The sequence below is a fragment of the Phocoena phocoena genome, chromosome 16 (assembly GCF_963924675.1).
Source record: "Phocoena phocoena chromosome 16, mPhoPho1.1, whole genome shotgun sequence".
Lineage (NCBI taxonomy): Eukaryota > Metazoa > Chordata > Mammalia > Artiodactyla > Phocoenidae > Phocoena > Phocoena phocoena.
Genome location: NC_089234.1, coordinates 48,164,695 through 48,191,299, shown reverse-complemented (window position 1 = coordinate 48,191,299; position 26,605 = coordinate 48,164,695). Strand labels below are relative to the sequence as shown.

The window sequence follows — 26,605 nt, the reverse complement described above, 5'->3', positions numbered from 1 at the left end:
GTGGATGCTTTGGTTTCTCCTTACGATTTCTTATATATTTCTTACTTTTATAATTAAATGGAGTAATGATGTAAATCACCAATTAATTATGTTTTTGATTCATAGTTTATATTATATTTGCTTTGGGGATATAAGTTAATATCAACTTATAAAAATTTAATGACAAAGGCTTATTTTAGATTTTTAATTTTTTCAGAAACCATGAGTGGAGGATCTCAAGTCCACATTTTTTGGGGTGCTCCAATCAGTCCACTAGAAATGACAGTATCACAGGAACCAACTTCTTTAGTGTCCACTGCGGACCCTTGGAAAGAAATTCAGCTTTTGTACAATCACCATTCCTTACATCTGAAGGATGAAAAATGCAGGCACAAAAGTCTTGAGGATTATCAGGCCCTGGAACCTCTGGACCCTCCAGATCTTCCTCGTGGTCATTTTCCAGCAAACTCTGTGAACAGATCTGTTCACGTGAAAGATGACTTCACACATTGCATTTCTGAAACACAAACTATAAAATCCCAGAAGAGTCACCCCTTGGGGTTGAGTGATAGAACCAACTCCAGTGATCAAATATGTGGATTTAAGGCCAGATTTCAACATTTAACTGAAGAAGAAAAGTATCAAAAGCTTTTCAGTGAACATAAGAAAATCACAGTTGAACAGCCTAAAGATCAATCAAATATACATGGTCAGAATGTTCCAAAAAATTCCTTTCAGTTAGATCATAAGTGTGCAGCTATATTGGATGTGATCTGTCGTGCTAAACAGACTAATACGGGGCCAGGAGCTATGGAAACAAACTGTGCACCAACAGAGCATCATGAAATACAAAACCAGTGTCGGGAATTATTTTCCTCTAGCACAGTAGACAAACCAAGGCCTGAAGGAACAGTTAGGAAGGTCTCAGGCCTTAAAATATCCACTGATACTGAATTTCTCAGTGTAATGACCTCCAGCCAGGTTGCTTTTTTAGCTCAAAGGAAGTATAAAGGGCAGAATTCTATAAATAAAGGAACCATTAAAATGGAGATTGAACCAGAGGCAAGTCATGGGGAAATAAGAATAACTGAAGATAATTTGATTCAGCCCAATGATGATTCTACAGAAGGATATGAAGGTGGACAGAACCAAGCCTGTTCCCTTGAACTGTTTAGTCCTGAAACAAAAAATAGCCACATTCTCTTGAACACCGATAAAGGTCTTGAAGAAAATATAGGATCTCAAGAACTTTTCCATTTTGATGATAAATTGACACCAAATGAGATACGCATTGAGTCCTGTAGCTCAGGAATACTGTGTTCCCAATTAAATACCTTCCACAAAAGTTCTGTGGAAAGAAGTTGGACCTCTGAAGATAAATTAGGCCATCCTCAAGCTCTATCTGAAGTCCCCCACGTCGCTAAGAAAATCAAGTTGATTTCTAATCAGAGAGATCATACTGTAACAGTGCACCAGAGGAATGTGTCTGGATTTAAGGGCATTAAAAAAACATCGTTAATAAAAAACTGTGATTCTGAAAGTCAGAAGTATAATTGTTTAGTCATGGTGTTATCTCCATGTCACGTGAAAGAAATAAACATAAAATCTGGACCAAATTCTGGCTCTAAAGTGCCTTTAGCAACAATTGTGGTAATTGACCAATCAGAAATTAAGAAGAAGGTTTTTCTGTGGAGGACTGCAGCGTTTTGGGCACTTACAGTGTTTCTTGGAGATATAATTTTACTCACGGGTAAGGTCATCATGGTATAGTGGGAGTTTATTTTACAAAGCTGTGGGCTTTTTCCCCCCTCCCACTTCAAGCCTTTGAGGATTCTCCCTTTACCCTTTGCCTCTCAGGGTTCCAGCAATGATCGAGTTCCTTATGGCATCCGCGTTGGTCTCTTCACCCCTTCCCAGGGTCCTGTGCGTTGCCATTTCTGAGCGTTTGTCTGTCCTTCTTAGTTCTGTCCCTCCTTCCCACTCATCTTCTCCTTAAGAAGCCTTCTCTGCTTGCTCCTCCTTTCATTCACTGTGCTAGCATTCATGTCGTGTATCATCAGACTCTTTCTTTGTCTTTTATAGTTTTATTTATGTATATCTTTTTTTTTACCCTTTTCCTTAGGTGTATTAACCATCTTATGATAAAAGGACAATACATCTACTACATAATCCCTAATAAAGCTGTGCACACTACATTCTTATTGAGGGAACATAGAATTTCTATTGCATTTTAAAATTATTTAAATTACTGTAGGGCCTTGAACAACATGGGTTTGAACTGCATGGGTCCACTTATATGTGCATACTTTTCAATTGTAAACACTACAGTACTCCACTGTTTGTGGTTGGTTGAATCCGTGGATGTGGAGGAACAAGGGATATGGAGGGCTGACTGTAAAGTTATAGATGCGTTAAACCCACGTTATTCAAGGGTCGCTATTAATCACATTTGGAAATATGGAAAAGAGAAACTCCTGGTATTATACCAACCTCGTATAACCGCCAGTGGAGTTTTGGAGTGTTAACCTTCCTCTTATCTTCCCCGTGCTTCTCAATCTGTGTCTGCATACATGGGTAATAGATGATATTTATTGGGAACTTACTTAGTGTCAGTCCCTGTTTCAAACTTTACGTGTCTTTCAACTCTATGAGGAGAGCACTGATTATCATCCTCATTTTTCAGCTGCAGGAAATTGGGACCCAGGGAAGTGAAGTAACTTGCCCACTGTCACCCAGCTAGGAGGTGGCAAAGCAGGGTTTCACCCAGACTCCAGAATCCCTACTCTTTTTTTTTTTATATAATTTTATTTTTATACAATGATTTGGAATACAGTGCATTTTAAATTTATTTATTTATTTTTGGCTGTGTTGGGTCTTCGTTTCTGTGCGAGGGCTTTCTCTACTTGTGGCAAGTGGGGGCCACTCTTCATCGCGGTGCACGGGCCTCTCACTATTGCGGCCTCTCTTGTTGCGGAGCACAAGCTCCAGACGCGCAGGCTCAGTAGTTGTGGCTCACGGGCCTAGTTGCTCCACGGCATGTGGGATCCTCCCAGACCAGGGCTCGAACCCGTGTCCCCTGCATCGGCAGGCGGACTCTCAACCACTGCGCCACCAGGGAAGCCCCCCTACTCTTAATATACAATTGTAATCATGAAAAACAGTTTGTATCCTGCTTTTTCACGTGAAAAAAGAAATCTTAACATTTTGTTACATGTCCTTTATTGATTTAAAGATAAACACACCAGTGTATTAGGGCAGAGATACCAGTCATTTTAAGAATGAATCCCAGGACTTCCCTGATGGTGCAGTGGTTAAGAATCTGCCTGCCAATGGAGGGGACGCGGGTTTGAGCCCTGGTCTGGGAGGATTCCACATGCCGTGGAGCAACTAAGCCCTTGCACCACAACTACTGAGCCTGTGCTCTAGAGCCTGTGAGCCACACTACTGAGCACGCGTGCCACAACTGCTGAAGCCTGCGTGCCTAGAGCCCCTGCTCCACAACAAGAGAAGCCGCTGCAATGAGAAGCCCACGTACCGCAGCGAAGAGTAGTACCCGCTCGCCGCAACTAGAGAAAGCCCACATGCGGCAACGAAGACACAACACAGCCAAAAATAAATAAATAAAAATAAATAAGTGGACTTCCCAATCTTAATTAAAAAAAAAAAAAAAGAATGAATCCCAGGACTTCCCTGGTGGCGTGCAGTGGTTGAGAATCTGCCCGCCAATGCAGGGGACACGGGTTCGAGCCCGGGTCCGGGAAGATCCCACATGCTGCAGAGCAACTAAGCCTGTGTGCCACAACTGCTGAAGCCCGCGTGCCTAGGGCCCGTGCTCCACAACAAAGAGAAGCCACCGCTGTGAGAAGCCCGCGCACTGCAACGAAGAGTAGCCCCCGCTTGTCAAAACTAGAGAAATGCCCGCGGGCAGCAATGACGACCCAACGCAGCCAAAAATAAGTGAATAAATAAATAAATTTATTTAAAAAAATAACATGAATCCCAGACCAGGATGAAGTTGATTGAGCTTAATAGCACATCTAAAGAAAATGTGATAGAGAAGAGGTGTGGGTCAGCCTTAGAAGCTTATAAAGAAAAATCAAGGCAATCAATCACTGGTAATTCCTACCAGATGGTTTGCTGGGGGAGTGAGAACCTTAGCTAATATACACTGGTATTTGTGTAAGATTGTCAGGTGCAGTCCCTACTGAAGAGATGAACATGGGATTGTAACAGCTTGGCGTAGTCTTGTCTTACTGGCGGTATCCTTATTCGGTGGCAGCTCAGGTCATCTAACTCAGCTCTGTTCTGATTCAGTGCTTGCTGAGCAGCCCTTTCCGTATGACTTGGCTTCCAAGGTGTAAAACTGCCTACAAGGTGAGAACAGGCTGCAAGTGTTGTTCTTTGGCAATTAATGCCTTGTTGTATATTTAAACAAAAAGATTGTGTTCTGTTTTGGGTTTTTTTGTCTCATTAACTGAGCTTATGCTGCAGAGCTGAAATCTATTTTTGGAGTGCTGAAAAAAATGAGGTTCCCCAGACCATAAAGAGAGGGTTAGACCGTGGACCATGGTTACTTTACCAAGGCATTACTGTCACTGTGTGTGCCTCCCAGGAGGCCTTTACCTAGCAGATGGAGACTCAACCCTGCTATCTCTCTACCTTTTCCTAGTGTCCATACAATTGTTAACAACTAGGTAACATTCTGTGAAGTGATTTACCACAATTTACTTAACCATTTTCCTATTATAGAATATTTAAATTATTTCTATGAACACCTTTTTTTTAAACAGGTTTTTTTGTTCTGTTTTGCTTTATTTTCTTAGGAAAAAATAGTATCTAGTTCACAATTTCTGAATAAGAATGCCTTACGGTATGCTTATTAGCAGAAGGGGTAAATGCATACTGAATATATATATATATATTCATATATTTTTTTTTTTTTGCGGTACGCGGGCCTCTCACTGTTGTGGCCTCCCCCGTTGCGGAGCACAGGCTCCGGATGCGCAGACTCAGCGGCCATGGCTCACGCGCCCAGACCCTCCGCGGCATGTGGGATCTTCCCGGACAGGGGAACGAACCCGTGTCCCCTGCATCGGCAGGCGGACTCTCAACCACTGCGCCACCAGGGAAGCCCGTACTGAATATTTTTTACTCTTCTAGGCACTACTGCTTTGGAATGAACCACTGCTTGGCTTCCTGGCCCTAAATTAGTCACTTTTTTTTTCCTGGCTGCGCTGGGTCTTTGTTGCTGTGCATGGGCTTTCCCTAGTTGTGGCGAGTGGGGGCTACTTTTCGTTGCAGTGTGCAGGCTTCTCATTGCAGTGGCTTCTCTTGTTGCGGAGCATGGGCTCTATGCGTGTGGGCTTCAGTAGTTGCAGCACACGGGCTCAATAGTTGTAGCTTGTTGGCTCTAGAGTGCAGACGCAGTAGTTGTGGCATGTGGGCTTAGTTGTTCCGAGGTATATGGGATCTTCCCGGCCTAGGGATTGAACCCGCATCCCCTGCATTGGCAGGCAGATTCTTTTTTTTTTTTTTCTTTTTTTTCGGTACGTGGGTCTCTCACTGTTGTGGCCTCTCCCGTTGCGGAGCACAGGCTCTGGACGCGCAGGCTCAGCAGCCATGGCTCACGGGCCCAGCCGCTCCGCGGCATGTGGGATCTTCCCGGACCGGGGCACGAACCCGTGTCCTCTGCATCGGCAGGCGGACTCTCAACCACTGCGCCACCAGGGAAGCCCCTGTTCACTGTTAATTTATCAGAAGTATACATTGTACTATTTACCTTAAGTGAATAAAAACCATTAAACTTTTATCTGTGGAGCAGAGCTTCCATATTGATAATGTTTGAATATACAGAAGCAATTTTTTTATTTTACCTACATACAGACATACCTAGATTCAGAGTTCAGATTTGCTAGTTTATCATTTTGTTCCTTTAGGCAGATGATTTACCCTATTTGAACTTCAGTTGGCTAGCATGTGAGAGGCATGCACAGTATTTTGCTATGACAGGTACGTTAACCACAATGTGAAGGAATTTTTGGCATGATCAGAACTTTTTTTTCCCCTTTCTAGATGTTACTGTCCATGAGGATCATTGGGTTGGTGAGACAGTACTGCAATCAACATTTACCAGTCACTTATTAAATCTTGGGAGTTATTCATCTGTCCATCCTGAAGAATGTAAGACACATTTTAAATATAATAATTTCTTAGTATTTGAAGTATATTAGAAAAAAGTAGGGTTAAAATGGTAATGTTACAAAATGTCTTCTAAACAAGTTAGCTGAAAGGTATTAGTTTATTTTCTTTGTAAGAATGAAAATAGAATTTACAAAAATTAACTTGTATAGTATAATCATATTTAAGAAATATTGGGGGCTTCCCTGGTGGTGCAGTAGTTAAGAATCCGCCTGTCAATGCTGGGGACATGGGTTCAAGCCCTGGTCCGGGAAGATCCCACATGCCGCGGAGCAACTAAGCCCATGCGCCACCACTACTGAGCTTGCACTCTAGAGCCCGCGAGCCACAACTACTGAGCCCTCGTGCCACAACTGCTGAAGCCCATGCACCTAGAGCCTGTGCTCCGCAACAAGAGAAGCTACCACAATGAGAAACCCACACACTGCAATGTAGGGTAGCCCCTGCTCACCACAACTAGAGAAAGCCTGCACGCAGCAATGGAGACCCAACACAGCCAAAAATTAAATAAATTAATTAAATAAATTTAATTTAAAAAAAGAAAAAAATATTGAGGTTCATGTTTCATTTTCTTATTTTTCTTAGAGTCAATATAGTCATGGTTCTTAACCTTTTAGCAAGTCATAGACCTCTTTGAGAAGCTAAGGGCCATTTCTTCAGGAAAATAGACTTAAGTAGATAGATATAAAACCTTGCATATCAAAAAAACAAAACAAAACACCTTGCATATCATTCCAAGTGGTTCCAGGGACCTCAGAAGTTCTTCCGTGGAGTTTCTGAGCCTCTGGAATTCTTGAGGTAATGAAAAGAGGGAGTTGTATGGCAGATACATGTTCAGTTTTAAAAGAAACCACCAAACTGTTTTCCAGAGTGGCTCCTACCAGCAGTGTATCTTGTAGTTTCTCTGCATCCTTGTCAGAATTTGGTATTGTCCTGTTTTGAAATAGTAGCCATTCTAATCAGTGTGTAGTGATATCTCATTGTGGTATTAATTTGCATTTCTCTAATGGCACAAGACAGATCTAATAGACAGAATATAACTAAGGAGATAAAAGATCTAAATAACATAGTGAACAGTGTTGATCCGATGAATAGGATAGATCCTATGGATATAAATTGAACTCTACATTCTAATGATAGAAATATGCATTTTTGTCATGTGTCCACAACACAGTCAGGAAAATTGATCCTATTAGGTCATAAAGAAAATGTCAGTAACTTCTATAAAGTGGAATTATTACAAACATGCTGATCAAATGGTATAAAACTAGAATTTATTAACAACAACAACAGCATGTCCTATATCTGGAAATTTTAAACGTATTAAAAAAATCCTGGGTGAAAAAGGAAATACAAACTGATATTATAGAATTAAAAAAAAATAATGACAATGAAAACACTGCATGTCAGAATCTCTGGGTTGCATTTAAGGGAGTTATCAAAGAAAAATTTATTAGCTAAACTCTTTTTATCAATAAAAATGAAAGAATAAAAATAAATGAATTAAATTCCAAACTCAGAAAACTAGCAAAAGAACAACAAAGTAAAGCAGAGAAATAGGAATGAAATAATAAATTAATAAGAATAAGAATTTAAAAATGATAATTTTAATAATAAGTCAAAATCGTGTTTCACAAAAAGATAGATGAACCAACTAGTTAATTTGATCAAGAAAAAAGGGAGACATGCACCCCAATGTTCATTGCAGCACTGTTTACAATAACTAAGACATGAAAGCAACCTAAATGTCCACTGACAGAGGAATGAATAAAGAAGGTGTATGTATACACAACGGAATATTACTCAGCCATAAAAAAGAATGAAATAATGCCATTTACAGCAACATGGATGGACCTAGAAATTATCATATTAAGTGAAGTAAGTCAGAGCACTCATATGTGGAGTCTAATTTTTTTAAAAAATGATACAAGTGAACTAATTTACAAAACAGAAACTTACAGATATGAAAAACAAACTATGGTTACCAAACGGGAAACATGGCGAGGAGGGATAAATCAGGAGCTTGGGATTAACATACACACATAACTATATATAAGGTAGATACCAGCAAGGACCTGGTGTATAACACAGGGAGCTCTACTCGATGTTCTGTAATAACCTATATGAGAAAAGAGTCTGAAAAAGAATGAATATATGTATATGTAAACTGAATCACTTCATTGTACACCTGAAACTAACAAAACATTATAAATCAACTGTAATATAATAAAGTTAAAAAGAAAGAAAAGAAAACGAAAAGAAAAAAGGGAGAAAGCACAAAGATACAGAATAAATGACAAGGAGGAAATAATCATTGAAACAGAAATTAAAAACCAATAAAAGGGAACTTCCCTAGTGGCACAGTGGTTAAGAATCTGCCTGTCAATGCAGGGGACACAGGTTTGATCCCTAGTCTGGGAAGATCCCACATGCCTTGGAGCTACTGAGCCTGTGGGCCACAACTACCGAAGCCCGTGCACTCTAGGGCCTGCGTGCTGCAAGTACTGAGCCCACGCGCCTAGAGCCCGTGCTCTGCAGTAAGAGAAGCCACAACAATGATAAGCCCATGCACTGCAACGAAGAGCCTGCGCTCACTGCAACTGGAGAAAGCCCGCACGCAGCAATGAAGACCCAAGGCAGCCAAAAATAATAATACATTAAAAAAACAAAAGGGTATTTTACAGAACTTAATGCAAATAAATTTGAAAAAGCTAGATATATAATTTTCTAGGGAAATACAGATTGCCAAAATTGATCCCGTTAGAGATAGAAAGCTTAAACTGACCAGTTTCTATAGAAGAAATACAGGGAATTCCCTGGCCTTCCAGTGGTTAGGACTCTGTGCTTCCGCTGCTGGAGGCCCCAGTTGGATCCCTGGTCTGGGAACTAAGACCCCACAAGCGGTGAGGTGCAGCCAAAAAAAAAAAAAGAATTAAGGAACTACCATACAAAAAGGTGCCGGGCCCAGATAGTTTCATAGGAAATTCTACCAAAGATCAGATAATTCCAATGGTGTTAAAGTTATTTCAGAGTATTTTTTTAAATTAATTAATTTATTTTTGGCTGTGTTCTGTCTTTGTTGTTGTGTGTGGGCCTTTCTCTAGTTGGGATGAGCAGGGGCTACTGTTTGTTGCGCTGCATGGGCTTCTCATTGCAGTGGCTTCTTTTGTTGCACAGGCTCTAGGCGTGTGGGCTTCAGTAGTTGTGGCATGCAGGCTAAGTAGTTGTGGCTCATGGGCTCTAGAGTGCAGGCTCAGTAGTTGTGGCACATGGGCTTAGTTGCTCCGCTGCATGTGGGATCTTCTCGACAAGGGCTCCAACCTGTGTCTCCTGCATTGGCAGGCAGATTCTTAACCACTGCACCACCAGGGAAGTCCATGTTCCAGAGTATTGAAGATGGAAAATTCCTAATTCCTTTTATAAAGCAAATATAACACTGACACCTAAACCAAATAAAGACATTACAAATAAAAATACAAACCAGTATTATACATGATTATTGGTACAAAAAGTTTAAACAGAATTTTAGTAAACAAAATCTAACACCACATTAGGAAAATAATGACCAAGTGAGATTTATTCCAGAAATGGAAGATTTGTTCAGTATTAGAAGATACATGAGTATCATATTTCATATTAATAAATCTAAGGAAAAACTTATATGACTATCTCCATAGATGTTGAGAAATCCTTTGAAAAAATTCAACATCAATTTATCATAAAAAGCACTCCAGGAAGTAAAAATTGAGGGATACTTTATCCTTCTATCAATAAGTACAGTTTCAGTACAGTGCTACAGTTACAATACAGTTGATACTGTATCAATAATATAGATATGCTTAGCCCTAATGCCTAATCTTATTTAATGGAGAAACACTAGAGGCATTTCCACTAAAATCAGTAATAAGATAAGATTGTTCACTATCTCTGCTATTCTTCACCATTATATATAGACTTATTAACCAATGCAATTAGACAAGAAGAGACATTTGAATGGGTGAAGAAGAATAAAAACTATCTCTATGTAAAAATGCTTTGATAACATATCTGGAAAACTCCAGGGACTCAAAGATAAAATCAGTTCAAACAATAAAAGAATTCAGTGGTGTAACAATACAAAAATTACTGTTAAAAAAATCAATAATGTTGTATACACAAACACCAAACAGAGGGCATAATGGTAGGAAAATACTCATTTACAATAGTAATAAAGAAGATACTTCAGAATAAATTAAACAAGAAATATGCAACACCTATATGAAGAAAATTTTTAAATACACTAGAAAAAAATGAAGACATGAACCAATGGAAAGACAACATTCCCTATTCTTGGATGGGATGACTCAACATTATAATGATACCAATTCTCCTTAAGATAATTTATAAATTCAATGCAGTCTCAATAAAAATACCAACATGCTATGTTATGGCATATACAACTTGATACTAACATTCATATGGAAAAACAAACATGCAAGAATAGCTAGGAAAACAGAAAAACTAGGAAATCTAGGAAAAAGAAAAACTATGAGAGACTAGGCTTATCAGGCATTGAAACATACTCTAAAGCCCCCATAATTAAAGCAGTGTGATACTGGTGCATGAATAGGCAACTACATCAGTGGAACAGAATAGGAAGACCAGAATTAGACCACATATGTATAATTTAGTGTATGACAAAGATGGTATCTGAAACCACTGAGATAATGGTTAGCTTTTTAATAAATGGTAATGAGGTAACTGGGTAGCCATTTAGAAAAAGATAAGATTATATCCATTTTGGAACCATATAGGGTAAGGGAGTCCCCAGAGAAAGAGAACCAGGCATGGCTTTCTTGACACAAGAGAAGCCATTTTTGGCCTAAGCCATTTTGTGGTTTAAGCATGGCCATTATGCTTATCCTTGAACAGGTCTCAGTAATTAATGATCTTAAGGGAACAAAGGAATGCAGAAACCAATGACTGTTATCAGGGAAGAGAAGTAACAATAACAAAGATAAAATATCCATTGTAAAGATTCCCAGTTCTGTTTCAAAGGTAGAGAGATTAGCCTGAATTGCTGAACCACCAGATCAACTGGAACCTAAGGGATGATGATATTGACCTTTTCCAGCTTGGACTCTGCCAACCGTCCAAGTCCCTTCATGAATATGTGTACACCAGCCCAAACCCCTTCATGAATATGCAGGTACTCTTAGCTTAAAACTTACGCAATTTTGCTGTTCAGGGAGGCACTGATTTGGGAATGATCACCAGTGTTCTCCTTACTTGCTGCAAGTTATAAATCCTGCCTTCTCCCAGTCTTTGACTTGGTAGTGTGTTTTGACTTGACACCCACAAAAAGGTGAACTGAGTTTTCAGGTAACAAATTCTCACAGCAAATAGAAGAATAAACTCCAAATGGATTAAGAATCTAAATATAAACAGATGGAGAGATATACCATGTCCTTGGATTGGAAGAATCAATATTGTGAAAATGACTATACTACCCAAAGCAATCTACAGATTCAGTGCAAACCCTATCAAACTACCAATGGCATTTTTCACAGAACTAGAACAAAAAATTTCACAAATTATATAGAAACACAAAAGTCCCCTAATAGCCAAAGCAATCTTTTTTTTTTTTTTGGCTGTGTTGGGTCTTCGTTGCTGTGCACGGGCTTTCTCTAGTTGCAGTGAGCAGAGGCTGCTCTTCATTGTGGTGCCCAGGCTTCTCATTGCGGTGGTTTCTGTTGTTGAGGAGCACAGGCTCTAGGTGCACGGGCTTCAGTAGTTGTGGCTCGTGGGCTCTAGAGCGCAGGCTCAGTAGTTGTGGCACATGGGCTTAGTTGCTCCGTGGCATATGGGATCTTCCTGGACCAGGGCTCAAACCTGTGTCCCCTGCGTTGGCAGGTGGATTCTTAACCACTGTGCCACCAGGGAAGTCCCAAAGCAATCTTGAGAAAGAAAAACAGAGCTGGAGGAATCAGGCTCCCTGACTTCAGACTATACTACAAAGCTACAGTAATCAAGATAGCATGGTACTGGCACAAAAACAGAAATATAGATCAATGGAACAGGATAGAAGGCCCAGAGATAAACTCACGCACATATAGTCACTTTATCTTTGATAAAGGAGGCAAGAATATCCAATGGAGAAAAGACAGCCTCTTCAATAAGTGGTGCTGGGAAAACTGGACAGCTACATGTAAAAGAATGAAATTAGAACATTTCCTAACACCATACACAAAAATAAACTCAAAATGGGGCTTCCCTGGTGGCGCAGTGGTTGAGAGTCCGCCTGCCAATGCAGGGGACACGGGTTCATGCCCCCGTCCGGGAAGATCCCACATGCCGCAGAGTGGCTGGACCCGTGAGCCATGGCCGCTGGGCCTGCGCGTCCGGAGCCTGTGCTCCTCAACGGGAGAGGCCACAACAGTGAGAGGCGTACTGCAAAAAAAAAAAAAAAAAACTCAAAATGGGTTGAAGACCTAAATGTAAGGCCAGACATTATAAAACTCTTAGAGGAAAACATAGGCAGAATACTCTGTGACATAAATCACAGCAAGATCGTTTTTGACCCACCTCCTAGAGAAATGGAAATAAAAACAAAAATAAAGAAATAGGACCTAATAAAACTTAAAAGCTTTTGCACAGCAAAGGAAACCATAAACAAGATAAAAAGACAACCCTCAGAATGGGAGAAAATATTTGCCAGTGAAGCAACTGACAAAGGATTAATCTCCAAATATCCAAGCAGCTCATGTAGCTCAATATCAAAACAACAAACAACCTAATCCAAAAATGGGCAGAAGACCTAAACAGACATTTCTCCAAAGAAGATATACAGATTGCCAACAAACATGAAAGGATGCTCAACATCACTAATCATTAGAGAAATGCAAATCAAAACTACAATGAAGTATCACATACTAGTCAGAATGGCCATCATCAAAAAATCTACAGACAATAAATGCTGGAGTGGGTGTAGAGAAAGGGGAATCCTCTTGCACTGTTGGTGGGAATGTAGGTTGATACAGCCACTATGGAGAGCAGTATGGAGGTTCCTTAAAAAACTAAAAATGAATTACCTATGACCCAGCAATCCCACTACTGGGCATATACCCTGAGAAAATGATAATTCAAAAAGAGTCATGTACCACAATGTTCATTGCAGCACTATTTACAATAGCCAGGACATGGAAGCTACCTAAGTATCCATCAACAGATGAATGGATAAAGAAGATGTGGCACATATATACAATGGAATATTACTCAGCCATAAAAAGAAACGAAACTGAGTTGTTTGTAATGAGGTGGATGGACCTAGAGTCTGTCATACAGAGTGAAGTAAGTCAGAAAAAGAAAAACAAATACTGAATGCTAACATATATATGGAATCTAAAACAGATGGTTCTGATGAACCTAGGGGCAGGACAGGAATAAAGATGCAGATGTAGAGGATGGACTTGAAGACATGGGGAGGGGAAGGGTAAGCTGGGATGAAGTGAGAGAGTAGCATTGACATATATACACTACCAAATGTAAAATAGATAGCTAGTGGGAAGCAGCCGCATAACACAGGGGGATCAGCTGTGTGCTTTGTGACCACCTAGAGGGGTGGGATAGGGAGGGTGGGAGGGAGATGCAAGAGGGAGGAGATATGGGAGTATATGTGTATGTGTAGCTGATTCACTTTGTTATACAGCAGAAACTAACACAACATTGTAAAGCAATTATACTCCAATAAAGATGTTAAAAAAAAGATAAATTACAAAAAAAAAATCTAAATGTAAAAAATAAAACCATATAACTACTAGAAGGAAACATAGATGAATTCCCCTCTAAACCTGGTGTAGGGAAAGTCTTTCTTACTATTACGTAGAATCCAGAGACAGTAAAATACAAGACTAATACATTTTCCTATGGAGAAATAAAAATTTGAATAACTAAAAACAACATAAAGTCAAACACAGCTGGCATACTTGGAGGGAATATTTGCAACATACATCTAAGACAAAAGGGTAGTATTCCTAATATGTGGAGAACCCTTAAAAATTGAGCGACAGCGGACCTGATGGAAAACTGGGAAGTAGACGTGAGAAATTCAAGTTAAAACAACACAGATGTCATTGTTCGCCTATCAGATTGGCAAAAATTAAAAACTAGGACAACACATTCCGTTGATGAGGCTGTGGGGGAGAAGGCCCTTTTACACATCGCTGGTGGGAAGGTAAATTGCCACAACCCTTCTGGAGGGATATTTGGTGATACCTAACAGAATTACGTATGTACGCGGCTTTCAACCCAACAAGCTTACTTTTAGGAATCCATCCTGAAGATACAACTATCAATACAAAAATATGAAAATACATCAGAACAAGGTTATTGTTTGCAGTATTGTTTATAATTATGAGACATTGAAAAAATTGAAATGCTCATACATAGAATGGTTGATTAAATTATGGTACAGTCACATAGTGGAATACCATGCAGATGTAAAAAGAAAATGAGTCTATGAAGTGATATGAAGTGATTTCCACAACATATTGTTATGTGAAAAATAAAAAGCCCCCAAAAGTGTATGTAGTATGCTATCCTTCATCTAAGAAAGAAGGGAGGAATTAGAAAATATACATGTAATTCCTCATTTGTGCAAAAAAAAAATGCGGAAAGGATAAACCAGAAATAACAAGATTGGATACCTGCAATCTTGGGAAAGGTTGGGAAAGGGGTAGAAAGAAAGAGGGAATGGAAATAGGGTAGTATCGATGAGGGAGATGAAAGAGGGAATGGAAATAGGGTAACATTGATGAGGAGGGAGCGACACTTCTTTGAGTATGTCTTTTTGTGTGGCTCTGTCTCACAGAACCACAATGATGTTTCATATACCCCCGAAAATAAATGATTAAAACCAATTAGAATCTGGTGGAGGGGGAACCCAAAATGGAATGAACATTGACAAATGAGCCTAACAGTATTACAGATGAATAAAATAACTACACAGAAGGGTGGGGGGGGGAAAGAACAAACTTAAGAAACTGGAAAACAGTGTATTGACTGGATTCTGTAAGGCTAAGGAAAAAAACGTACATAAATGCTGTAATCCAGTTAGTAAAACTGTTTCTCAAAGAGGAATGGATTAGCAACCACTCTGTATATGTACTAAAATTGAACAAGTAAGTAAATAAATTGTAGATAATGAGAATTGGGTTTCTCACTGTTAAAGAGAGAAGTTATATTTAAAAAAGAGGGAAGGGGGTCTTCCCTGGTGGCGCAGTGGTTGGGAGTCCGCCTGCTGATGCAGGGGACATGGGTTCGTGCCCTGGTCCGGGAGGATCCCACATGCCGCGGAGCGCCTGGGCCCGTGAGCCATGGCCGCTGAGCCTGCGCGTCCGGAGGCTGTGCTCCGCAACGGGAGAGGCCACAACAGTGAGAGGCCCGCGTACCACACACACACACACAAAAAAACTACAAGCAAATTATTAGAAATGATGGGAAAGTTTAGCAAGGTGGCCAGGTATAAGGTTAATATACAAAAGTCAATTGCATTTCTAGACCTACTGGAGAACGGACTTGAGGATATGGGGAGGGGGAAGGGTGAGTTTTGACAGGGCGAGAGAGAGTCATGGACATATACACACTACCAAACGTAGTAAGGTAGATAGCTGGGGGGAAGCAGCCGCAAGGCACAGGGATATTAGCTCGGTGCTTTGTGACAGCCTGGAAGGGTGGGATGGGGAGAGTGGGAGGGAGGGAGACGCAAGAGGGAAGACATATGGGAACATATGTATATGTATAGCTGATTCACTTTGTTATAAAGCAGAAACTAACACACCATTGTAAAGCAATTATACCCCAATAAAGATGTTAAAAAAAAAAAAAAAAAAAGTCAATTGCATTTCTAGAGTGGAGTGACTAACAACTAGTAACATAAATAAAGAGAAGGCACCATTTACAATATTATCATGTGGTACTAAATATCTAGTAAGAAATTTAACAATTTTGTTGTTAAATGAAAAAATTAAAAATTAAGAGAAATTAAAGAAGTAAATACACATACTTTGTTCACTGAAAGGTTTAACATTGTAAAGATTTCAGTTCTCTCCAAGTTGATCTTTAAATTCAGTAAAAATCCAATCAAAATCCCAATAAGATTTTCATGAAATTTGATAGGATTATTCTGAAAGTCAGTAAAAATCCAATCAAACTCCCAATAAGATTTTCATGAAATTTGATAAGATTATTCTGATAGGTAAAAGAGTACGTGGTCAAAAGCAGCCTGGGCATTTATTGTATTTATTTATTTATATTTATATATTTTTTAGCCTGGGCATTTTTGAAAACGAAAAGCAGGAATAATTTGCCCTCTTAGATACCAGGATTTAGTGTGAACCTATAGTAATTAAAAGCGGTATGGTTTTGGCCAGTTGAAGTCAGCCAATTTTTAATTTTGGGATTTCTTTAAAGAATTAAAGTTTAGAAAAAAAAGATTAAAGTTTAATCTTTTATTATGAGCATTCGAAGTTGCTACATCTTCGAAAGCATATTTCCAAGGAGCTAAATGGCTTTTTATAAATGTTTTATAGATGTTAATAACAATGGAAGGGTAAATAATGTTTTACAATAATGAAAATAACATGGTATGTAAATATTTTGCAAGGGATTTGAGAGACAGATGTTGTAGATAGTTCTGGTTTTAAGAACCAGATATAGTTCAAGTAAGATTTGATATAGATTCAAGTAAGATTACTCTAGTTCAGTAATTTCATAAAAATCTTAGGATCTAATTCTGGATGGAGAATATCCCATGGAACCTGGGGAGCTTCAGGTTTTGTAGAACAATGTGAAAAACCTTGAGCTAATTAAATAACCTTTAGAGGTTACTTCAAATTTGTTTTTATACTTATATAGGAATTTATATTGCCTTGTTTTTCACAGGTTACACAAGTTAGTAGCTAAATAAAGTATGTTCTAAGGCTTTTTTTGTTTGATTTAGGGAAATAGTTAACAGTTGATACTTTGATAATATTGCAGTTGTTTTTCTTCTGAAAGAATAAGTCAATTTGGTTAGTTTAGTTAAGAGCTTTTTTGTTTTTGCAAGTTGTTACAACTCATGAGAGCATTCTTACTTCTGATCCATATGTGTATTGTGCTCTTGTTCTTTTCTCATTACAGTAAGGTGTTATAAATTTTACAAACCTAGTCCTGATAATGTGACAGGATATAAATTTATCTTAAATATTATTAAATTAAGTATATAAATCTAAGTTTTAACACAGTGTTTTCATGAAGTAGACTATTTTATTTGAAATCTAAGTAATCAGATGTTTCTGTACAAATTTTTATGAAGTAAGAATAAGTAAATAATTTGATATTAGCAATCTATTTTCCCCCCAGAAAGCTCTTATTGTAGATAAAGAATAAAGCCCAGAGATGTTAAGTACAAGTTCAGAGGAGTCATTATTGACAAAGTCAGAATTGAACCCAGTTTTTCTGATTCCAAATGTGCTGTAAATATTGTGAAGGAGGAATCAGGAGGCCTGGTGAATAAACTGGAGCTGTGGAAGGAGATATCTAGAGTTGGGTTTTGCTGTAACCTAATTGGTCTCCTTATCCCCACTCTTCCCCTTTTTCTCATTCATCTTTCATACTGTCTGTTCTTTTCTCTTATGCTCATTATCTTTGTTATGCTATCATATAGTTATTTTATAAAATTCATTTAGGAATTGAGTAACCTTAATTAGAATAGATTTCATTTTTCAGATTCTAAACGCTTTAGAACATTTGTTTTTATACATCCACTCAGCTGTGCCAGAAATCTTGATGTCTTCTGCAGTCTTTTCTTTACCCTCCACATCTAATTGCTTCTTGGATTCTACCTCAGAACTAGTTCACAAATCTATCACCGTTTTCCCCTTCAAGCAGTCTTGCCTGGTTTCTAGCCCTTTCATCTGCTGGATGGTCACTAGCCTTCTAAAAGTTCTTCCTACTCTTTCATCTATGAAAATTGATTCCTCTACATTAAAGCATCCATAAACTTGGATGGGAAGACATTACATCCTTTTTTCCCTTCCAGTTTTATTGAGATATAATTGACATACAGCACTGTGTAAGTTTAAGGCATACAGCATAATGATTTGACTTACGTACATCATGAAATGATTATCACAGTAAGTTTAGTGAATATCTGTCATCTCATATAGATACAAAATTAAAGAAATAGAAAAATATTCTTTTTCCTTGTGATAAGAACTCTTCGGATTTACTCTCTTAACCATTTTCATATGTAATGTACAGCAGTGTTCATTATATTTATCATGTTGTACATTACACCCCTAGTACTTATTTATCTTATAACTGGAACTTTGTACCTTTTGACTGTCTTCATCCAGTTCCCCCTTCCCCCATCTCCATCTCTGGTAACAGTAAGATATTACATCTTTATTTTCACTAATTGCTTATTGAAAATTAGCATTTCCTTCCATTATGAATAAGGTGACAATCCACAGTAATATTATCAATACTTGTGGCTTGGTCACCAGTGGAAAACACATATATTTTCATATCACATTACAGCTGTTGAAGATAAGTTGAATATCATTTATGCCCATGATACTTTGGCATACTTTGAAATTATAGTAGTTGCTGCATACTCTGCTATATCTTGTTATTTAATGTTTTAATGAGGCTCATAGGTTATCCCCAGTTTTTAAAATATTTTGATTACTCTATTTCCATATAATTGGTTTTACTATCCTATTTCATTTCGTGAACTTAAAAATATTATTCTGTAATAAAAATGTTCTAAAATTAGATAATGGTAATAGTTACACAACTTTGTAAAATACTAAAAAAAACACTGAATTGTACACTTTCAAAGGGTGAACTTTATGTATGTAAGTTATATTCCAATAAAGCTGTTATAAAAATATTATTCTGGGGACTTCTCTGGTGGCGCAGTGGTTAAGAATCCGCCTGCTACTGCAGGGGACACAGGTTCGAGCCCTAGTCTGGGGAGATCCCACATGCCACGGAGCAACTAAGCTTGTGAGCCACAACTGCTGAGCCTGCTCTCTAGAGCCCATGAGCCACAACTAATGAAACCTGCGCACCTAGAGCCCGTGCTCCAAAATAAGAGAAGCCACCGCAATTAGAAGCCTGCGCACCGCAACGAAGAGTAGCCCCCGCTCGCCACAACTACAGAAAGCACGCAAGCAGCAACGAAGACCCAACGCAGCCAAAAATAAATAAATAAACTCTATTCATAAAAAAATAAATTATACTGATAATGGGTCTCTATGCTTTATCAGAATATCAAAAGCGTCTAAGGTACATAAAGGATTACCAGTCCCTTCTCTGGAAATATACTATCCTTCCCAGTTACTACCTAGAAACCTTTTTTATTAGGCATTTTTCCAAAACCTTGCTAAATATTTCCTCAGTAAAGCCTCTTCCAATTTCCCGGGGCAGTTCTTTTGGTGTGCTCTTAGGAATGCTTACATATACTGCATATACCCTAAGCCCATTGTTGGTATCAATCTCTAGGTTGATAATTTCTTCAGCCTTGGGTTCATGTCTTTGTGTCCGTAGCACCTGGTATAATGCCTGGCACATAGTGGATGGTTTACTGATGAGTGAGTGAATAATGAGGCTTTAGTGTGGCACAAGAAATACATTAGGATGAAAATGATACTGAGAGAAGGAAAGAAGAATCATTTATTTTTTTCTATTGAAATCAGTTAATAGACTCTGCTTTTTAAAAAGTACTCCTGTTTTTTGCTATGATCTTATTTTTCGTCAACAATTAGTCATTTATTCAAACATACCTCCCTTTCCTTCAGGGAAATTAAATTTTAATCAGCAAAACTCATCAATCTGTACATTTAAAATGTGTATTTTATTGTATGTAAAGTACATACAAAAATAAGGAAAAAACTTGAGACAGGAGAGAAAAAACATCTAAGTAGCATAATGACTTAAGCATTAAATAATCGATCTAACAATCAAGAAAAATATAAAGTAGCGCATGCACAAATGCCAAATGAGAGTTAGAGATAAAAACTAAGTTCAGGGGAAGGAGACATCACTGGGAGTCTATAGTGGTCGTTTTTCTGTGTAGTTGGATGCAGAGAGAGGAGGATGACAGCATTATAGCCAGTGAATATAGTGAAGGCAGAGGCTTAGCAGTGAGAAGGAATAAGGCATGTTCTCGGAGAGCCAGTTAGGGGAGTCTCCGAGTATTTCAGATGAGAAATGCTAACAGTCTTGAGGAAGAATAGCAGTTAGGGAGGGTGGGAGGGAGGGAGACGCAAGAGGGAAGACATATGGGAACATATGTATATGTATAACTCATTCACTTTGTTATGGGGCAGAAACTAACACACCATTGTAAAGCAATTATACCCCAATAAAGATGTTAAAAAAAGAATAGCAGTGGCTGGGATAGTTGAGGAAGACGTGATCAGATCAGACTCCAGGAGTTAGGGAACTGGTTGGATACAACAGGGTAATGGAGAAATCAAAAAATAATTGAAATATTGGTCTTGGTTAAGTGGTGGAAAAATGATAGTATTAACAAAATAGAGAAGTAAGGGAGCAGGGCAAGTTTTCTGGAGATGGTAAATAATTCCATTTCCATTGGTTAAAAATATCAAGCCTATTTTGTCATCTAAACTGATTCAAGAATAAGCTACATGTTTTATAGAAATGAAATCATGTTTTACATTTAATCACACTTTACAACATAAAAAACAGTTCTAAGAAGATATCATGTTATTAGGAAAATATAATGTTTCCATGTTTTGTACATGTGGTCTTTTTTTTTTCTTTCTTTCTTAGATTCCAGTATGGTTAGTGATATTGTACTTCAAGACTTACTGGCATATGTGTCTTCAAAACATTCCTATCTCAGAGATCTTCCTCAGAGGCAGCTTCAGAAAATGAGCAGTATAGAATTTGTAGAATTGGAGCAGCTTCAGCCAGACGTATTAGTCCATGCAGTTCTAAGAGTTGTTGATATCACTATACTGACAGGTAAACATTTTCGGTTCCTCCTTAATTTTAGGTTATAAAAAAATTAAGATACAATAAGGACCTACTGTATAGCACAGGGAACTATACTCAATATTTTGTAATAATTTATAAGGGAAGAGAATCTGAAGAATATATGTATGTATATTCTTCTGAATCGTGCTGTACACCTGAAACTAACACGATATTGTAAATCAACTGTACTTCAATTAAAAAAAATTAAGATACAGGACCATCTTAGTGTACCATTTGGTTATCAGTAGATATCATTAGACACTGAAGTACAGTATCACATGTAATAGAGTAATGCCAACTAAAATATTCCTTTTCCTTTTCCAGAGGCATTATACAGTTATAGAGGACAGAAGCAAAGGAAAGTTATGTTAACAGTGGAACAGGCCCACGGTCAACATTATGTGCTTGTATTATGGGGTCCTGGAGCAGCCTGGTACCCTCAACTTCAAAGGAAAAAAGGTAAATACACCAAAAAGCATTAAATCTATTTATAGTTAGGTAAATGATTAATGCTTATGAGCCTAAGATGAAGAGACTCTGGAGATCAGACTACGTTTGAAATATAATTGATCATGATTGAATATTCTTTTGCAGATTTCTTCTGTTATAATTTTACACCTCCTGTAAGCAACTCAGTGATCTAAAAAGTCTTCTATAATTAATGGTAGCAAAATAAAATCTTCTGTTTATTCCCAGGTATACTACTTTACCTTTATAGTGAAGATCTTACCTTCTTTGGATAATGTTGTTTAAAAATTTAATTCTGGAGACGCTTCTACAATTTTTATTCAGCCAAAGTACTCTGATAAATAAACTTCTCTCTGGTTATAGGGCAGATGTTAGGGGAGTTGCATTAACTCTTTCAAGTCGCAGTGTTACTGTTTAATAAATTACTGTGCCCCAGGTTTTTATTCCAGTTGTTTTAAAAGTGTGGACTATTAGCCATCCATAGAATGTTCATGTTTACAGTATGACACATGATTACATTTTTCTTTGAAGCATAAGTTAATCGCTTATGATGTATTGAATTGAATGGAATTGATGTTTCAATAAAATAGTATAACATCTTCCTTTTGATATTGTGAGATCCTTTAGCTGTAGCAATCAGAGACAGTTTAATTACTGGCTTATGAGTTATTTTACTCTGCTAAATTAATGCAAAGATTAAGTATGTGACCCATTCTTTTTTACCTGAAAGAGTTAATGTTTCTTTCAAACGTCTATTTCAAAATAGTTATCTAAAGATCTATCACAAAAATAAACAAACAAAAAAATAAAGATCTATCACACTGTCTCTCTTAATCATTAATAGCCCATAACTAGGATTTAACTTTTGACTTTTTTGTTAAGATCAAACAGTGACAAATATTTGTTTGGTTGAGAAATCTGAAACATGTGTCAATGATAGACAAACCATCATTGTTGACCACCGTGCCATGGCCAGGAACATGAGTTTACTGCATGTTGAGCAGAATGTAGGTCGAAGGTGTCATTCCAGTGACAGTGCAGCTGTAGCAAAGCAGATTGCTCCATGCTTAATATGAATATTCTTTCAAAACTAATAGCTATTTGGTTAATAGAAGAGGAATTGTAGTTATCCCTAGATAATTCTATGATATTTAAGTTAATATTGAAAATTTATGAATCCAGGAATTAAGGTGTAGTTGTTCTTTGTTCATTCATTCAGCATGTTTATTTATAATCATTGTTTTTTAAGTTTTAATATCCACCTTAATACCTCAAGATCATTCTTTCTAAAATGGGAAAATACCAATTTTGAAGACTCATTTAAGTAAGTGATTCTACTTTCACAAATTGTTAGCATTCTGTCTATTCATTTAGTATTTCTTTTTTTTTCTTAAGGCATTCTCTGTATTATTCTTTCTGTACTGGGCCCTGGTTTTACTTGTTCCCAAGGAAAACAGACTCACATGTAGGTGATATAATCAGAAATGATCGTCAAGCAGTCATTACTGAATACTGAAGATAACAGAGTCAGTGTTTTGGAGAAGAATAATAAGAAACTAATCCCCAATTTGCATTTTTTAGAAATACGCGTTGTTAGTAGGAATTTGGTATGCCTCATATGTAGCAAGCGTTGGTCACAGTTTAGGTCCTAATGAGGGTGGGCTTCTTGGGAACTGGGTATGCATAAAATAGGCTATTCAGAACTAAATGCCTTGCCAATGCAATATTCTCCTGAAATCATTTAATAGAAGTCTAATATTTTAAAAGTATAACAGATTACAATAAAGCACTCTCGTGACATTACTAATTAAGCACAGAATAATACAAGTGATCTCAACCTTTATAATTATACTTCATGCAAAATCACAGTTATGTCTGCACGGAGGTTTGATATCCATACATACCCTTAATTCATGATTCAAATACAGAATTGTATCACGAATTGTCTCAGTACTGGTCAGTCTCCCTCAGACCTACTAGCTTAACTCCTTTCTGTTACTTGAACATGCCAGCCTTTTTCCTGCCTTGGGATCTTGAATTTACATGTTTCCCCTGCCTAGAGTGCTTTTTCCTGCAGCTCTCCCACACGGATGGCTCTCCAATTTCATTTTTCCAGAGAGGCCTCACACATGAATATACATAATCACTCCCTATCAGGTCACTCTTTGTTTTTTTTTGTCTACATTGGGTCTTTGTTGCTGCGAGGGGGCTTTCTCTAGTTGTGGTGAGCGGGGTCTACTCTTTGTTGAGGAGCGCGAGCTTCTCATTGCGGTGGCTTCTCTTTTTGCGGAGCACGGGCTCTTGGCGCATGGGCTTCATTAGTTGTGGCTCGCAGGCTCTAGAGCACAGGCTCAGTAGTTGTGGAGCACAGGCTTAGCTGCTCCGCAGTATGTGGGATCTTCCCGAACCAGGGCTCAAACCCGTGTTCCCTGGATTGGCAGGCAGATTCTTAACCACTGCGCCACCAGGGAAGATTCTTAACCACTGCGCCACCAGGGAAGTCCCAGGTCACTCTTTGTATAGTACTCATGCCACCTAACGCAGATAGATGATCCAGCTTATTTGCTTGCTTGGTAATTAACTAAATTTCCCAGTAGGTTGTAAAGTCTGTGAATAAAAGCACCCTGACTAGCTTGTTCACCATTGTATCCCCATCACACAGCACTGCCTGTGCTAGTAGATATTTTCTTTATGAATGAATGAAGAATAAAGTACAGAGGACTTCCCTAGTGGTCCAGTGGGTAAGACTCCATGCTTGCACTGTAGGGGGCATGGTTTCAGTCCCTGGTCGGGGAACTAAGATCCTGCATGCCCCTCAGCATGGCCAGAAAAACCAAAAAAACCCAGATCAAGCAGCCATTCAAGGTTCCCACTGTCTTTAAGGAGTAAAAGACTCAAGTTTGAGGAGGAAATAACTTGGCTTGTTTCAAATGATAAGAAAAGAATCACAAAGTTAAAAATGCACACACATGAAGGTTTTGCAATCCATTGGATGTATTAAGAAATTATATTTGAACTTGGACACTGAGGGCTTGTAGTTAAAACTAGAACTCTATTGTGGTTAACTTAAACAATTAAGGGGGATATATTGGAAGTATACAGGAGTATGTCATAGTACATAGGACAAGAGTGATGGGTTTCAGGGGGACTTGGAACTAGGAGCTGAAAAGCCTTTTGGGTCCCAGGCACCATTTCTGTGGATCTGCCTTATTCACTCAGTCTAGACTTTCCCTGCTTATCAACCTTACAGAAAGCAGATGGTTACTCTGTAGCTCCTGTTTTACTTTTCCTTTTAAGAGACCAGTTCCATTTCTAAGTTCCCAGCAAAGAGAATCTGATTGCCTAGGTTGAATTTGATTCAGTCAGCTGTGGCCTGGAGGACAGGGTCAAAAAGTAGGCAGTTCCCTGTCAGTCCAGTGGTTAGGACTCTGCACTTCCATTGTAGGGGGTATGGGAACTAAATTCCCTCACGCTGCACTAAGCGGCCAGAAAAAAAAAAAGAAAAAAAAAGTACCAGTTGGAATATCTGAGCTTATTTCAGAGGGTGGGGGAACAGTTAGTTAAGGGGGTTATTTGTGGTCTGGTAGACACACAAAGATATTCACTATCAAAGATATGTATGTTCACTAGCCTGGAGAGATGTATGTTATAGAATATTTAGTTTAAAAAACTAGGTTATAAAACTTCATGTGTAATAGGATCTCATTTTAATAAAAGTGAATATGTAAGTATGTATATACACATTAAAAAATCTGGAAATACAGGGACTTCCCTGGTGGCGTAGTGGTTGAGAATCTGCCTGCCAGTGCAGGGGACACAGGTTTGATTCCTGGTCTGGGAAGATCCCACATGCCGCGGAGCAACTAAGCCCATGCGCCACAACTACTGAGCCTGCTCTCTAGAGCCTGCAAGCCACAACTGCTGAGCCCACGTGCTGCAGCTACTGAAGCCTGCGAACCCAGAGCCCGTGCTCCACAATAAGAGAAGCCACTGCAATGAGAAGCCCATGCACCGCAACGAAGATTAGCCCCACATTCACCACAACTAGAGAAAGCCCGAGTGCAGCACGGAAGACCCAACACAGCCAAAAATAATTAATTAATTAATTTTTAAAAATCTGGAAATACAGATACTAAAATGCTAGCACTGGCTATTTCTATATAGTAGTATTATGTGGTTTTTATTTTTTCTTTATACCTTTAGTTTGAATTTTATGCATGTATGGAGTCTGCATTTATTTTTTAAACCTTTTAGTATAAAAAACTTCAAACTGGGACTTCCCTGGTGATGCAGTAGTTAAGAATCTGCCTGCCAATGCAGGGGACATGGGTTCGAGCCCTGGTCCAGGAGGATCCCACATGCCGTGGAGCAGTTAAGCCTGTGCACCACAAGAACTGAGCCTGTGCTCTAGAGCCCTTGAGCCACAGCTACTGAGCCCACGTGCCACAACTACTGACACTTGTGTGCCTAGAGCCCGTGCTCCACAACAAGTGAAGCCACCGCAATAAGAAGCCTATGCACCGCAACGAAGAGTAGCCCCTGCTCGCCACAACTAGAGAAAGCCTGAGCACAGCAACGAAGACCCAATGCAGCCAAAAATAAATAAATGTATAAGTATATTTTTTAAAAACTTCAAACATATAGACAGAATAATATAATTAACTGAGGTACCCATTATCCATTTTATTGAAACATGGGCAATCTTATCTTACCTATTACTTTTCTTTTACTGTCTAAATATTTTATGAAAAGTATATTTTATTTTATAATTTAAAAATTAAAGCAAATTTTTTTCCTTTAAAAAAGAGTAAATAATATTTGGAATATCTGGCTAACAATTTGAGAAAAAAATAAGAATTAAACTTATACTTTATATTTGTGCCAAAATAAATTACAGGTGCATTAGAAATTCAAATATTTAAAAAAGGAACAA

General features: G+C 38.3%; 1 protein-coding gene across 1 annotated transcript in view; it reads left to right on the top strand.

Annotated features, from left to right (window-relative positions):
• Positions 1-201: 201 nt before the first annotated feature.
• The window catches only part of SHLD2 (shieldin complex subunit 2), a 47,176-nt gene continuing 20,772 nt past the window's right edge, over positions 202-26,605 (top strand). The window contains exons 1-4 of the mRNA XM_065894424.1: positions 202-1,729; positions 6,052-6,159; positions 20,998-21,192; positions 21,529-21,663. Of these exons, the coding sequence (XP_065750496.1) occupies positions 202-1,729; positions 6,052-6,159; positions 20,998-21,192; positions 21,529-21,663 (1,966 nt within the window). The remainder of the gene's footprint in view (positions 1,730-6,051; positions 6,160-20,997; positions 21,193-21,528; positions 21,664-26,605) is intronic.